General features: G+C 43.1%; 1 protein-coding gene across 2 annotated transcripts in view; it reads left to right on the forward strand.

The window, feature by feature from the left end:
• Positions 1-17,487, forward strand: part of LOC119461723 (sphingomyelin phosphodiesterase) — a 125,074-nt gene that overhangs the window by 68,882 nt on the left and 38,705 nt on the right. For both annotated transcript variants that reach the window (XM_049672038.1, XM_037723093.2), the window contains exons 2-3: positions 8,732-8,902; positions 14,315-14,509. In XM_049672038.1, the coding sequence (XP_049527995.1) occupies positions 8,744-8,902; positions 14,315-14,509 (354 nt within the window). In that variant the 5' untranslated portion in view covers positions 8,732-8,743. The remainder of the gene's footprint in view (positions 1-8,731; positions 8,903-14,314; positions 14,510-17,487) is intronic.

Here is a 17,487-nt window from a genome sequence, read left to right on the forward strand (position 1 = left end):
ACACCATCACTTATTTTAACGTAGTTTATGCCGTGCACGAGGCTAAAGTTTGTGTCAGCACATTTACCGATATATACATCTTTGGATCGGTTTTATTTTTGTTTTTGATTTATTCTTGTATGTTCCTAGTTTATACTCTCTAGTCTCATTTTTTTTAAATTCTAACGTATTTCTTCCCTGCCAACTTGTCGCACTGCTTATATTACATTTCTTATTTTACTTGGAGCTGCCCTATTTTTGGCCAGTACACGGTATGCACCAATGCCTCACAAGGTTGAAGTTCTGCTTCTATGTTTACAAGCACGCTTCGGTATTGTAATCCCGGAGGTAATATTCTTCGGTTTCTGCCGGCAGCACTCTCCAACTAGAGCATCACCTTGAAGAAACCAATGAGGTATATGTTACAAAAAACTCCTAATCTTGTTGACTTTTCAGATGTTTTATTCTTTGATTTCTATCTTAGAAGGCCAAAAAGGGGGAATAGGCTAAATGCGGTATACTGAACCCCGGTCCCCTGTTCCACGGAATTGCAAAAGCAGTTTCAATCTGTACTTGTTCGACAGAATAACAGTGCATCCTAGTACAATGCCCAGCACGGTTAGTACATTCCTTTTCATGCAGAGAAGAAAATAACTTAAGATTTATCATGATCATCACATGATCATCAGCTTATTTTTTATGTCCACTGCAGGACGAAGGCCTCTTCCAGCGATCTCGAATCACTCCTGTCTTGCGCTAGCTGATTCCAACTTGCGCCTGCAACTTTCCTAATTTCATCATCACACCTACTTTTCTGCCCTTACTGACTGCAATTCCTTTACCATGGTACCCATTCTGTAACTCTAATGGCCCACCGCGCATCCGGGCGCGCGGTGGGCCCGGACGCGGTTTTCTCCTGCGGCGGTTCCCGCTTGTTGCACGCGCTAAACTGATGGCTATCTGGTTTCAAATCTCTCAAAGGGTGACCGCTTGTTACTCGATCGTTGATCGCTCACTGCGGCGCGATTACACCTGATCCCGGGCAGGCGCGTACATACAGAAACGATGCTGCCGTTTTTGCGTTTCCTTTTTTGGAGGCCACAAAAGCACTATCGCACCTTGTTGGCGATAACAGGAAGGCTTCTCACTTGTTTCGGTTTCCGGACGTGCACATAACCATTTTTCAATGCGCTTATCTTTTTATTCATGAATAAACATTATGGATTTTACAAGACAAACGATTTTTTCGTCACTTTACGGTTACCCTAAAAAATTGCGACCATTTTTTTTCGAAATATATTCTTTCGAAGACTTTAAATCAGTAATAAAAAATCGACCCTGGGGGGTCACATTTGGCAAAAAAAAAAAAAATTCGGCCCTCAACCCTACTCTTCCACTTTCTCGGTTAACGTCCTCAATCATTTGTTGCCATCGATCTGCAGTGTTGCTGAACTGGCCAATGTGATCCGCAAACTGAAGGTTGCTGAGATTTTTGTCGCTGATCCTCATTCCTAAGCCTTCCCAATCAAATAGCTTGAATACTTCTAAGCATGGAGTGTTTTCAATTTACAATTACATCTTATTTAACATTCGCAAAGTATTGAAACATTTCAGTAGAAAGCGGAGCATGTCATTGTCATGCAGCATATTTATAACAAGGTCATAAATTGTGCGCAAAACTGGACAACAGGTGGATAACAAAGTTATTATTAATCACGGGAAAGTTGTTCTTTTACGATCGACGTAGGAGATCAATATTATACCGAGAGTAAAGGGGTTTAATAATAATATCCAGTATAAAAACACAAATACCAAGCACAAGCTTTACACATACACTTTTCCGGAGGCTCAAAACACTGCCAAGCTCGCGCCCAAAGCGCACTCCATGTCGCTAACCGCGAGAAACGGACACACTCGCAACGTAACATGAGTCCTCAAAAGGGCGAAGACTGCCTCACAAATATATGTTGAACAGTGGGTGTCGCAAATAGTTGTACAATGCAACACTCAAGGTATGTTGGCCCGCGGGGAAAGTGCACTATCATTATCCTGTTTTTCCCACATCAAAGTAAGCGCACTTTTTCACATATTCATATTTTCTTATGAAGAAAAAACAATACTCTTTCCCATTTGAAAGCTCCCGTTTTTTGTTTTGTTTTTTCTTTCATGGAAACTAGTGTTCATGTATGAGTCAACAACGTGCCTATTCATCATTTTAGTTGCTTGAAAAAAAAAACAATGTCTGCCGCATAGTTGATCCTGATAAGAGGTTATTTTTTTCTTCGGATTTCGAATTTCATATCCGCTAATACTGTTACACACTTCCCTATAGAACTTGCACCTATGTGTACCCCGTGCGAGCCTAAAATTATGTACTTGGTTTGCTTCCAAGATGTTGTACCTTGTAAAAAGCGTGTTTGTACTTAACTTTTAGGAGTGTAGTGAGAGGGGAGCGCAGAAGTGTTTTGGAAGAAAGGAGACCAAGACAGGAAACATGTTGTGAACAAAACTTACAATTTTAAAAGATCGGCTAACAAACGAGTAGATGTCGTTAAATCAACAATGACAAAGTAGGGTGGGTTACAGCAATATCGGCAAGTGCAAATGGCTCAAAATAAATCATTCCAAAAACGAATCGGGGTGAGGAGGAAGATGAGCGCGTAGAAGCGCAGAAACCTCAGCCAAGAGCGAGGAACATTAATACTTGCCCGTCAGATCCACACTGACGGTATGGCCTGTCAGAGCCTCTCAGAGCGCCTTTCCTGTCTTGGTCTCCCTTTTCTTTCCGCAAGACTTCTGCGTTCCCTATTTTGCAAGATATGTCCAACCAACTAGCCCAACAGTTTACTATTCTAAAGTTTTCACAAACACGTAGTGTGTTTTTTTGTAGTAATTATATCAGCTTGTCGCATATCTTGTTTATTGTGGCCCTTTAAACTAACATGGCATAGCTTGGCTTCACTTGGTGTAGAATAAATAGTACCACAATTTTCTTAAGTGGGCAGTAAATTCTATATTGTGTGTAAACTGTTCATAACCTTGGAGATATCTGCGCGCAGTTCGCCATGACTTATTGTCAAGGACAATCTTCTGAAAACAAAACGCCTGGAATTTTTTTTCCTGAGATAGTAAATAATGATCAAATAATATACTGATCTAGCGAAGACATTGTTTGCCTCTTGGTTGAAGAATTACATAATTTGTTTCCATATTTTAGCCTGATACGGTAATTTTTTTACAGCCATGTAGACAGCTTCACAATTCTCTCACTGCGTTTTCTAAGCATAGCTTTGTTCTTCCTGTAAAAGACGTGGGCCCGAATTCACAAAAATGCTTACGCTTAAATTGTTCGTAAGAAAAAAAATTCGTCCAATGCGGATGCAAGATCATATTATTATCTAACGCGGCCGGCCAATGGCAAAGAGCAGGTCCGAAAGAAAAGCTTTGCGAATGTGGCCCATGGTCCTCTCGTCTTCATCTATTACTATATCCTGGTATAGTTGTTATTCCGTTGATATAAACAAAAAATATTGGCTCTAAGATGTTTCTTTGAAGCACACCACGTTATATTCTCATTTTACTACATACCTTGTGATTTATGATCGCCCATTGAGCACGGCCATTCACGTACGTCTGAAATATATGGAAAGGCAAGTCAGGTATCCCTTGTTGAAGCCCGTATTTACAAGACAGTACTTACGCTAGAAGTGTTCTCAAGGTAAGGTGTCATCCAAACGTGGTGGCAGACATAATAATACAAGGGGGTCGACCAACGTATCACTTATGAGCTAAATTTAGTTCGAATTTAGCACCTTCTCTTCAGATGGGGAGGTCCAGGAGGTCTTTTTGCATGTCCGAGTGCTAGACGTGGAAGCAATAATTTTCTGCGCTCCACCACGTTCGCTCTGTAATGCCGTAAACCATCATTTAAGTATTTCCTTTCTAAACTGGGCATCTGCTCGGCCATGAGATTCAACTAATTGATTGTCCAAGATATCCGTAGTAAATTATGCGGCTAATCACAGATTTGCGTTACCACATTAGCTCCTTATATATGCCGATAGCACCTGCCTTAAATAACTTTTTCAAGGCCACCTTCAAGGGGTTGGGAAGAAAGTTTTCAAGAGAAAAAAAAAGCTAAGCAGTTCCGTTCTCGTCAGGAAAACTCACAGGGCTTCCACACTATTACATCGATGTTCTGACCGAGCGCTAGTACGGCTTGGACGTGAATAGAAATTGAGAGGACGGCTGTACATGTTACTTATATAGGGCGCATTGATATACCGTGCACTCCATTTGCCATAATCTCTTAACCCGTTCTTCGAGTTGTCGAAAAAAACTCGGTCTTGCACTGCAACCTGCTGTCATCATGGTTACCTCATGCGGTAGCGCAGTTACACCGGAAATGCGTCGGTTGGATCGTGACGCATTTTTTAAAATCTTTCCTTGGACTGAGGGCCTCCGTCGACGCTATCTCTCAGTGTTAAGTGTTTTCTCTTATCTCCTTGATACACTTGCATGGGTTTCCTTTGGAGCTTCGTGTTGCTGTCACGAGGAAGACACATATTCATTTCAGAGAAAAATGTGCAAGTGACGTGTTTACCAGCACGAACCAATGGGGCCGTAACTTGTATTTTAAAAAGGAACTTGAGAAGAAGGTAGAGAGTGCGCTAGAAGTGGTGGAACAAGAAATGTTCTAAGCGGAACAGTAACAGGAAGGCGACAGTATGGATCAGGCAGAAAAAGCGCGCAACGCAGCCTCGAGAACCAGAGCTTCCGTGGTGTAAATATTTTGGAACATTTACTTACAGATAATGGACTCAGTCGACACAGCATAGGCGTAATGTGAGCTCACTGATACTGGCTTTCAGTGAGCTGAAAGCCAGTATCAGTGAGCCAGTATCGCGGATTCAGCGCTATCATCGTGTAGGATCCCATGTGCTATTCGGTCAGTACGATCATCTGAAAGGCCGGAGAGCACTGCATATGTTGAAAACACGGGTAATTTATTATTTACGCGCAGACATACATAAATAGCTAATTCAATCATCAGCTTTCAGTGTCTCGGGATAACAGATCTGACTTAAGTTTACCCGTCGAGGACTCTAAAAGGCCGTCCGGAAGTACCTCCTAGGGTGTACAGATATCCAAATAATCCACATATTTTGGGTCTGGCTTTTTCCTTCTTTACATAGCTGTGGACTGCAACTACGGTTGAAGGCCTGAATTGCTCTAGGACCAAACGAGTAACTCATGACTAGAGACCGGATTTTAGGCAAATGCCTTTTTTGTTCCTTGCTCTCCTATCGCCCCACTTTGATATATGAGCACGAATTAAAGGTTAAGAAGGGCTTTTATAATGTTTTATAGTGCCTATAAATGCCTATTTTGCCGTTTGTGCCTTAATGCCTATAAATGCCTATTTTCAATATCGGCGCCTATATGAACCCTATTTAGCCTCAAGTTTCGCTTTCGAGTGCAGTTAGAGACCATTATTCATGTTACCGGGCAACATTGACTGTTCGGGACTCTATGGGGTTCAACCTAGTCCTTTAGTTCGACCAACTCCTGGAAAACAACTGCTAGCAGCATTGAAATGGGACGCGCCGGCCAGCATACGCCGCCGCGCTGATATTGCGCGAGCGGTTGGCGAATGAGAAACCGTGGAGAGCGGTCAGGGGAAAGGAGAGTGAAGAGGAAAAGAAGAAAGAAAAATGTGATGTGCACGCGGCGTTTGTTTTGTTTGTAATTTACTTTTTATGGAGTTCACCGCCGTCGGGCGTTCCTTCTCAGCGTACGAGATCATTCTTAGTGACAAGAGGCACAATTTCGAATCCAAAAATGTGGAGATGATTGTAGTTTGCTATTGTTTCCACAATCTTCACAGTGATTCTTAGACTACGTTCCGCGTGCTCTCTAAACAGATTTATTCAAACATGTGCACTTCAAATGGGCGGAAGTGTATTTGGCAGTGTTGGGACGTCTTGCCTGTACAATTCGGATAATGTCATTGTATATGAGGAAATTGCCAAGAGTTGTACCTAACATTCCTCATGTAAGAACATGCTAATTTCTTAATAAATCGTAGTCTCTCTTACATTTGTTATTTGTCTTGTTTTTGTTGTGTCTTGATTTTATTGCGTCAGGCAGACATAAAGTATCGCTTTTTTTATCAGTATTACCAGCTTTCAAGTATTCTTTTTCATGCCTGTTTCAGTATATGCGACGCTCGAGCACAGTGGCCATTGAACATGAATATGAGCAGTGTGCTTATTGAATTAAGCCAATTGATCGTCATTAGCTCAGCAGTTTTATGGGACAATTGCACGGCTATGTTCAACTATTGGCGCCTTTGTGCCGTCGTAGAGAATAACATTTATTGTTTTCCTATCGTAGATATAGGCCGCGCACGCCTTCGTTTGAAATTATTTACATTTATGTAAAAATTTATTGTGCCTATATTTACGACGTTAGAGGCCTAAAACGTTGTTTTGCCTGCCTATTTTTGGCGCCTAAAACGCGCTTTTGTAATGCCTAAAGATCCGGCCTCTAGTCATGACATTAGGCTATAATGCACCCAGTTCAATGCGGACGCCATGTGCAGCGCTTGTTTGAAAACCGTTGACCAGATAATACTGTCACGTGGTAGCACAGGTCACTTGTGCCCATGCCAGTAAGCCCATTTCTGTGTTTCAACGCGACACTATGACTGTGTACCTGTATGGAACGCCGTACAGGCTTACGTATTTGGGCTCGGTATGCTGTGTGGTAGAATTTGTCCTCACCTCTTGCTTATAATCCAACGTGTTCAGGGCCTATATGCGGACCTAGTTTACTCTCTCTACCTGGCTCCGATTGGTAATTTTGAAGCATGTGACGTTTTACCTTGTGTTAAAATATATCTTTTTCTCATTACTATTAGATAATATCTAGCAGCCGTCAGAATCGTAATGGGAACAAGTTTTTCCCTTCAATTCAATTTCAATAAAATCTTATCGTCAATAGCTCTCAGCTCGCTCTCATAGCCACTCTCTGATTATTCTAATACTTTTGTTAAGGCGAACGCCTTATATGTCTCACCGTTAAGTCGATCTTCAACGTTCTTGAGCGAGAAGCGCGTCTTCGAAGCGAAATCCTACACGATGACGACTCGGTAGAGCACCAACCCGGCATCGTGTTTTACCTATATGCAAACGCTCACGCCACAATTGTGATGGTCTGCGGGTCACCGTCGGCATCATGGCTCTCGAAGCCACGACATTGAGTGGGAGTGTAACTGTCGAGCTTATGTAGGAGTCGAACCCACCACCTTTGATGTTAAAGCAAGTTCATTAAGGCGCAGTTAATGATTACAGGGTTATTAATGCACTAGAACCCGTGACCTTTGGTCGGAAAAAACAAGTAATAAGAAGTAACAACGCATTCGAATGAGGATGTCCGGTAATTTAATGAACAAACGCGCAAGATTTCGCCTTCACCCTCTTTGGCTTATGCTAAAGTGGCTGTCAATTTTTATGTTCACAAATATTTTGCGTAATTAGGTGAGCGGTAATTGGTGCTTAACCCCCAAAAATGCACGAACGGCATTCAACGGTAAGAAAAATTAAAAGAAATTGCTCAAATTTAGAAAATATTTTCCTGGCAAAATATTTTTGACTATTGTAATTATTTGTCAGTTGGTTTCGTGAACTACCAAGAACTCGGAATTTGTACCGCAGTTAAAAAAATAGATCAACGCTACGTTTCAGCTCTATAATCGGAGTGAGTGCACCAAAAAAAAAAAATAAAAAACAAGATACATAGGGCTATGCGGAGTGGCAGAAACTAGAACTTTAACTGTTATAGCTGGCAAGTATCTCCGACTGTTCTTATTCACAAAACCAGCCTAGAGACATTACAATTAAGGCGATATAGGGACCGATTTAAATACATGTATTTACTTTATCATGATATGCTGGGGATAGTTAAGTATATGTATATTACTTTTGTTATCAGGCGTGCAACACAGTCTAATCATCCGAAAAAAAAAAATAAACAAATTTTCTTACAGAACAAACGTATTTAAAAACTTGCTTTTTTCTCGCACGATAGGTGAGTGGAATACGCTCTCGGCCAATACATTGGAATGCCCGATCGTTCAGTCATTCAGCAACATGCTGAATAGCGTGTAGCCGTGATGTTATATGTATGTGTATGTGTATGCATATATAATATACAATATATATATACAGTGTATATATATGTATAAATGTAATTTTTCTTTTTGATTTACATTACGCGCAAGTCCTTTGTTCACGTGCTTGTCGTTATTCCTTGTAGATTTGTGCTGCTCATCCGCCCGAGCATGCGCGATGTCTTTCAGAGAGCATGCTCGCTTTATGAATGCCACTGTTTTGTTTTCTACACATTGTTATTAATATCGCATTGTTTCAATATGCTTTGTACGGCTCATGCGGTTCAGGGAATATCTGTATTCTAAAATATATTGAAATTTTGCAAAGCTCTTTCGTTGGGATGGTCTGTACAGCTCGTGCGGATCAGGGAATATGTCTACTGCAATGCATTGAATTCTTGCAATGTGCTTTTTTTTGCTGTTCATTTGCTTATCGCACGGCCCACTCCTAGCCAAGGCCTAAGACTAAGGCCGGAAGTATACTGTAAATCAAAATAAATAAAAATGAGAAAGTATGTCTTCAAACTTTTAGGCCCAACCGCCATAAAATCACAACTCTTTTTTTCTGTGCTCCTTCAGGAGGTCACAGCCATGCACGCCCCACCAAGGACAGTGGCGCTTGCAGCTATGTTGGCACTACTGTGCGTCTCCGTGGCAATCTACCCCGTCGCAGAGGCAGCCCGCACCAAGAAAGAAGTGAACGTCATTGACCTATTGTTCAAGTTTGGAAACTTCAAAGAGTTGCGCACGGTAAGCCCAACGCAGGTGATAACGCGATAACAAGGTGGGCAATGCAGATAGTGACGTCGGTTTAAACATGAGACTTGGCATGTTACGTTCGCTGAACATTACCCTGTAATCATCCAGGGCGGCATCTGCAATTCCTGAGCAGAGCGCTATCGTGTGTAATGCGTGCGTGCGCACAAGAGGGACGCCTCACGCGTACATCCTCACGATTTTCTGCAGAGTTCAGCAGGCTGTGACGTAGGGATCCACGTGGCGTGATCGTTCGAGCCGGGCCCTCCCGTTGCGGCCTATTGTTTTGCAGTACGTGGTGCGATACGGGCGGTCATTGTATACTCTCTCTTATCAGATTCATCGTCTAAAAGCTTGTCCCCTTCAGTTATCTCTTACATAGCGCGATGACAGCGAAAGCTTATCTCTTGAAGACGTCAGCTTTTCCTAACAGATTATTTCGCTCTTCCTGGATGGCGTGAGAGCATTCCACACATCAGAAGCTCGTTTCCATATCCCATTATATGAAGATTTGCGTTGTGTGGGACGGAATCTAAGGTCATCACAGACGAGTTTTGTGCGGGCAGAATGCTTCTTGCAAAGCTGCCTCATGTAATAACAAAGAGGTTTTATTTAAAGTTTTCTGAAGTTTGTTGTTCCCCGCCTCCTGGAGTTACCACGAGAGTTCCTTGGTTTTAGTATTAGATTAATTAGTTCGGACTAATTAAGAAGAATTTACAGTCGTGAACAAGAACATACATTATTTTCAATTTGCGTCCTGTGAGCTAAGCTGCTAAGGATGTCAATGCAGCGTTACGCCGGACGGCTAACTGGCCTTGAACACGCACTACCATCGTACTTGATTCACAACGCATAGCCCACCCGCCGTGTTCATAATTTGCATATTCCAAGAATGTATCATAAGGTAACCGAAATATCAAATCGCAGTGAAAATACGCGCGCGCTAGTGAGACCAATATTAATGATAGTGGTTAGCCGGAAAAGAGGTTTGGTATGCTACTGGTGGTTTCATATGTAACAAGAGATCAACAAGCGAATTAAGTGCTACACAGCTACATCGCGTGTCTCAGCTAATGCTAGCCAAGGTGTCTTGCGAAAAAAAGAAAGATTAAAATACCCGGTACAAGATAAGACACAATTATAAAACCTACGGTGTTCGTTTACCAAAGGTTTGATGAGCGAACAGTGTAGGCCATAAAATCTTATTTTGGGCCATGCTTTTTAAATCTTTCTTTTTGTAGACTCGCTTGGACAACGCTATCTGGGATACCCTGTATACAATACGTGTAATAGTGGTCGTTGTAAGCCTATATACGGTGTAAAATCAGATGAAACGTTTTTATTGATGCACTACACCAGTAAAAAGGCTTGCCGAAGTGCAAAGACCAAATTATGCAACATTGCCTTCGAAAAATCGACGCAGCAATACCAGGAGGACAAAGGCGATGTATGATGCTTTTCGAGTGAAGAATACTGATGTGAGGTGCATGCACGGATAATAGGGGATATATCCACTCGCATGGCAACACTGGCCGTATATCCTCCATCGATTTTCCGGCATAGATAGATCCAAGGTGGCCGTATGTTGTGAGGCATGCCGATCAACGCCGTGCGGCTATTGAGGACATTAAAATGGAACAGTCGCCTCAGTCATTCAGCAATTAATGAACAGTGAACTTTATTGCGCTGATAGAAATGAACGAAATCGTGCCAACGAGTTTTTGCACCCCTCAATATCCGTTCGTACGGCATTCTCAACAGGTGTAATGCTCTGAAACCAGAAGCCATGTCAATGTTTGTTTTTGCAGCAACGTGCCCTTCGGCACTAACTTTTGTACCTAAAGCACCATAGCTCATAGCGCCTGCAGGAAAACGCGTCGTAGATTAACGGAGCTCCAGTACTTCTGCTCTTCGTCTAAGCTGATAATAAAGCGTCATGCAAGGAACTCAGGGCAAGTGTGGTTTCTTCGTTCGCGTTGGATTCTAGCTTCGAATGTGCCAACTGAAATTGTGGCAGTGATGTCGAATATGCATATCCAGGGAAGAGGGAGGGTAAATGCTATCGGCAAGTTGACGTCGTTTCCTTGCACTGCACACTGCCGTTCGCCACAGCATGGATCGAGTTTTGTCATGATAGCGCATTGCGAGTGCTTTCCCTCGCTCGTGCGCTTCAGGCGTCTGGCATTTGAGGACTTCCCTGATCTCTGATGCCCGGGCTGCAAGCACGGTGCAATAACGTGAGCGACTGCGGAAGTGAGTGCGTGGGCGCAATAACACGTCGGCTCAATACATAGGTTGCACGGACGTCTCGCGGACGCCATATTGGGGTACCAGCAGGTCGATAAGGGGCGTAAGCAACGAACATGACAGCATGACAGCAACAAAAAGCGCCTCTTGCGTCGAACGTCAGAGTGATAACAATGATAAACGGTGAAAAACAATCGCCGTGAAAATGCAAAACAGTTTGCGCGTGATAATAAAAAGCAAAACAGTTTGCGCGTGATAATAAGTTGCACTGACGTCATCTTATACAGTCGCCATCTTTGGGTGCCAGCGCGGTGAGATATGGCTGCGTGACGTCACATGAATACTATATTCACCAAAATTAGAATGAAATTATGGGGTTTTACGTGCCAAAACCACGATCTGATATACCAAAGCTGGAAACAAAGGGAAAAAATTGACTCATCATCCCGGCCCTGCGAAAGCTGATGTCAAGCGAAGCTGTTGAAGCCCACCCCTACACCTGCTGAGGGGGTTATGCAACGCTTTATTGCTTTAGAGTAATTGTAGTAATGGGCGATGGGAGCGAAATGCAAAAACACCGGTTCACCGTGCATTGGGTGCACGTTAAAGAACCCAAGGTGGTCGAAATTAACCAGGAGTCCCCCACCATGGCGTGCCTCATTCATATCGTGCTCTTGTCATCTAAAATCCCCGAATTTGATTTAAGCTAATGGTAGTAGCGGTAATTTATAGCAATGGTAGAAGTCTCCCATTGCTAACATTATTGGTAATTTTGACAGCACCTTGCCGCCCATAGCGGTGCAGCAACACCATTGAAATCAGTTCGTTCCCGTATTGTAGAGTAGGAGGCCAGAGCAAACAAACGCTCTAGTCGACCTATCTGCCTTTCCTGAAATAAACCTCTCTCTCTCTTTGAAATCAGTTTCTAGACTGGTTCTTTAATATACGAAAGGCTAGGGACGTCACTGGCCACGTCGCAAGCAGTCGTCGGCGCGGCAGCTTGCGCAACAGCAATCTTTACCGGGAAACGTATGTGAGGGGCGCTACTGTGGTTCGCATTGTTATCAGGAGCACCTTATCATCAATTATGTGGTTCCGATGATTGTTTTGTGCTTGTTCGTTATTGAAACGTATGCTGTTCTGTATGTTGCATGTGCGATTCCAAAGAATGTATGCACTGTTCGCTTCACTTTGCTGACTGCCTGAGGGGGGTACGAGCCACTGCTCCCCGCACGGCCGCCAGGTATCGGCCCACAAGAATATGGCTTCTTACAGCTTTTTACCAACCGCCTCAGCGGTCGGTAAAAAAAGAAAACGGCGTCCAGCAGTTAACAAGATATTTCCGGAAGTTGTGTCCACAATTGTGGACACTGCTGTTTCGCTTGAAAATACTTTTTATGTCGGAATTCTTTTGAGCTCCTGGAACAGAGTGAAATAAAGTTTTCAATACGGTTACTTATTTCCTTTTTTTTGAAGAGGAGACGCCGAGAATTTTTCTCTCCAGCAGTTCCTTGTAGCAAGTTCCAGAGGGATCCGAGGACAGCAATAGCTCATTGCGTTCCGCACGGGACACTCTACGGCTTCTGCGAAAAATATTATGGTTCGTTGAGCGCATTATTGCATTTTAGTGCGAGCACGTCGCTTTGACGTTGCGTGACAGACAGACGAAGTCGGCGTAGCCAGAATCATTCTTACCAGCAGCGGAGGGCTACGGGTGAAAAAGGCGCAGAATTGGAAAGAAGTCCTATTTTGTACGGCCTAATCATGTATATTCAGTGCTTGCAGATAATATCGGGTGGGAAGTTTACTCGAATTTCGTGATATCGGGTGACAAAGAAGCGAAGGGGGGCGGCCCGAAAAATGTTTGTCCTATTGTGGACAGTTAGTGGCAGAAAGCTAATAACAATAGGCTGGAAAAGCTTTGCGTTAATAGTGTCCCAAATCAGCTCGCGGCCTCGTCAGATGCACAGTCATGCCAACAGCTGGAAACTAACAACGCAAGAGAAAACTGTTAGGCAATTACGCAGGAGAAACGATCTTAATCGTAGAAATAAGCGCATAAATATATGGCAAAGCCCGCAGTGAATGCCCCTTCAATGTTATTATTTCGTCTAATTTGTTTGGTGCTTGAAATATTAAAGTGCCGGTTTTTCTAGTGATTATCATTTTCGGAACTCTGCGATAGCTAACGTTTTGTTAGTGCTGTTCCCTGTGACCACTGTCTGGAATAGAGGATATTCAAAATTTATAGTCATCTGACAACATTGGCCACGTTCGCCGTCTTGCTGACGGCGTAGTGGTGGACACTAAATCCCCGTCATCCCTCAGCGAATATTGAACAGCGAACTTCACTGTGCTAACACGAATGAACGAATCAACTACATCATGGTCAATATTAGGCTTTCTAAATTTTAATAGTTCTGCGGTGCGGCACATGGTCGAATGGTTTCGAAAAATCTAAGAAATTGCTTCCTCTGTAAGCAGGCATCTGTTGAGGTAACGATGTCATGAATGAACCCAGCGAGCTGTGTTTCGCACGAATATTCCTTTCGAAAACCGTGATGATACTTATAGATGATTTCGTGATCATCGAGCTGATTTATTACTTGAAACTGTATTATCTCTTCCATTAGCTTGCAAGTAGTACTAGTTAGATAACTTACCCTACCGTTAAGTGGTCAACAATGATCACCAGACATAAAAATTGATCTGTATGACTTTGGAAGCACGCCTCTCATGAGGAACGGCCTTAGTTGATATTAACTGTGAAAAAAGAGCAGAGAGTAATGGGGCAAGGCTGGATGATAATTTCTTTAGTATCTTGTTGTTAAATCCTATGTGGCCAGAAGCGGTAATGAATGAAGCGTTGGAGAGCTGCGGCAATGGTGCACAAAACATAGGCGGACCACACGACAGTAAGTTTGAGGCCGATAAAGCTAAAACTATAACAATGCTGCCTACCTTATTTTAAGTGTAGGAACAAGGTTCTTTCATATCAGCATCCTTCTCAAATTTTGACAGGATTACACAAACAGAATAGGAGTGGCCCGTATCTCTGTGCCCTCCACTTTTGCGCGTCTGTTATACGGTTGAGGCACACAATATGCATGCGCCTTAGCACTCGATAGGATAACACATAGAGTGAAATCTTTTGCACAGGTTATGGGAAATGCCGCCGTGGGCGTGGTGTCGCCGAAGGCGTGCTCGGTGTGCAGCGCGGCGACGGGCTTGTTCTTCGACTACCTCGAGAGCGGTCGTTCCAAGGACGGGCTCGTCAAGATCGCCCGGGGTGCTTGCGCCTTCCTTAAGATCGCCACATTGGGCGCCTGCTCCAACGTCATCGATATGTACAAGGTGAGAGCGTTTAGAGTGCAAATGATGCATTATATAGCTCTTATTAACTGATTTTTCATTCCTTAGGGCTTCGTTAAAAATATTACCTGGTAATTTAACGCAGGTTTTGTTCTGAAAAGGAAAAACTGTCATCCACCTGAACTGTAGCACTGAGCTACAAAGGAAAACTGTATGCGTTTCTCAGAAACAAAGCCACACAGTTGAAACATATGTCTTCCTGGTCAGAGATTCCAACCAGGGACAAGCGCATTTCCAAGGCGGTCGTTTCACCAGCGGATCTTTTGAGGAGGGTAGCCGATCGCAGATTCAGGGAGAAATAATGAACTCGGGGCACTGGGACACTGAATATGGCAAATCAGTTCTGCGGAAGCCCGCAAAGTAGAGGAAAGTACATGAAAGGGAAAGATTGTCATCTCCCGGAATTGTATAGCAGCAGGCTACTAAGGAAACCCATACGCGTTTTTGAGAAGCATAGCATCGCAGTTGAAAAATTCGTTCTGTTCCTGGATTGAAACCAGGGACCAACGCCTGTCCTGGGTGGTTACTCTACCATCTGAGGGCACGAATCCATGGGATGAAAGGTGTTTGACAGTTCTATCGCTAAAACTACGCCGTCATGCCCGTTTGCTGCGCACCTTTGTTCACCAGATCGACGGAAAAACGGCAACTATGTCTCATTGCCCGCGTCCCAGAACGCAGGAAAAAGTCGGCAGGAACCTTGTTCATCTAAGCCCTCGTCCACTAACGGAACTAAAAGCGTTAGGTCAGTGCTACGAACCAACATCCGCGCCTAAGCCTTACTCACGCTACTAAGTTTCCTGCGGTGTACGGGCCTTCACGACAGACTTTAAGAATGCCGCCCCCTACCGCTGTATAGTGCACACGGTTTTTTTGTGCTCGTCTTTCTTTCTTTTCTTCTCTCTCTGCCCCCTTCCACTCTCTTTCGCTTTTTATCCCCCTACTCCTTCCCACCTGCAGGATAGCCATGCGGAACTACGTCTGGTCAACCTCTCTTCTTTTCTATGCATCCTTTCTCTCTCTCTTGCTTTCGTGTGAAACGGTCCTGAGAAAATGTTTGAAGCACTAGGAATTTACCGTTCAAGTAATTTAATCAAATTGATGAGAAGCCTACTCAAAATCAATCTTTAATTTCCAACAGTCGCACGCACTGAGCATCCAAACATTAGAAAAACTTTTTTTGGGAGCTTTATCTAGTTTCGGTTCATCATTTACACTTGCACTGATTGCACCTGCCAGATGTAACGAGGAGGATGGCATATAGAAGTAACACCACCTCTGGTGTAAATTTCGACGGATATGCTTTCATGTTTGTAAGAAGCACATAACTTGAGCTTTGTTTTGTCAATGCTCTGAAGTTTATGTGCAAAGCACCCTGTGGCTTCAGACAGGTTAACGTGTTGGTCTGCTGCCTTGAATCACATCTGAGTTGTTTTCAGGCTGTCTTCATGTGATTTAACTGAAGTGACCGCGATCTTCTCGCAACCGTTTTTTTTTTTTCGGCGAGATGTACATCAGATTGCTCTGCCCATTAATGGATCGCTGCATAACAGAACGTAAGGCAAGTTGATTTTCATAAAAATATTTTGGCGCTATATGTGTATAGGTAGGGCATACAATACTATGATAAAGGCAGGAAACAATAACAAACCGAACGCATGGGCTTATGTATTAGGCTGTAGATGTCTGCAACAACGGTGTTCACTTATCAGTGTTTAAATTTAAACGTCCTACATTGTGCCTTGCTACTGTTTTTCACGTATTAAAATAATATTCCTGGTGTTTTTACATGCCAGAACGAGGATCCGCTAATTAGGCAGAGTGGGGAACTTTCAAGTAATTTTGACCACCTGGAGTTCTTTAACGTGCACCTCAATCTAAGTACACGATCGTTTTTTCATAATCCAATGCTCTTTTGTTTTACTACATATTTGAGCTTCGGTGATTTTCCTGGTAGTCTTATGTTTGCTGCATTTCCGCCTGGAATCTCACTTGTTACAAAAATTACATTTGCCGAAATTGAAATCCGGCAGCCGCGGACGTAATTGCAACAGCGACCTTGATCTTGCTTTTTGACATTCGTACAGCCTGTCTCAGCAAATGTAAGACTGTTATCGCCCATGGGCTCTTTATCATTCTTACATGTCACACGCACGACTTGTATCTATGTAACTACATTACGTTCAGTTATTGGTAACATTGCCGTATTTATTCACCTGGTTTTCTCCTATAGCTTTTGACGGCATTACGCAGTTACACTTTTACGGTTAAGAATGGCGACAACCTTTTTGAAGGACAACTTATAAAACCTTAAGTACACTGTAAAAAATACACCGTTTTCTTTAGTGTACTTTTTTTAGCAGCATGGGCTGCCATCTATTTCCCGTAAAATGTACAGACGCCAGTAATTTCATTCCATAGCTCAGCAATAACGTACCATCATGTTTACAGTAGTCTCCCGTCAGAAATGCAGAATTCTAAAATTTCATTCCCCTGCACCGCTAAAACAGGCCTTCGCATGCAAAGGAACTTACCGTAAAACATTCACTTAGAAACTCCACTGGAGTTGTCTAATTATGCGTAAGCATTGTGCCACTTGCTCATCTCCAGGCAGCGTGGTGTCATTATCAATCTTATCGAATTGATCCGACCAGCATGAACACCTATAAAACTCTATCGGTCGATATGATCCTTATCAGACTCGATCAGACCCTTATCAACCCTTATCGGTCGTTACCAGCCTGCGAATGTGGATGTTCTGCGAAACTCTTGCAAAAGCACCACTGCAACTGCTGAGGGGGGTATGCAATACTTTATTCATGGTTTGGATACTTTCTTTGAGCTTGTTCTTTATTGAAACGTGTGCTGTTCTGTGTGTTGTATGGGCGATTTCAATGAAAGTATGCACTGTTCGCGTCACTTTGCTGAGCACTTGTAGCCTCAGCTTTACGGGGGTATGA

Source organism: Dermacentor silvarum, chromosome 8 (genome assembly GCF_013339745.2).
Source record: "Dermacentor silvarum isolate Dsil-2018 chromosome 8, BIME_Dsil_1.4, whole genome shotgun sequence".
NCBI lineage: Eukaryota > Metazoa > Arthropoda > Arachnida > Ixodida > Ixodidae > Dermacentor > Dermacentor silvarum.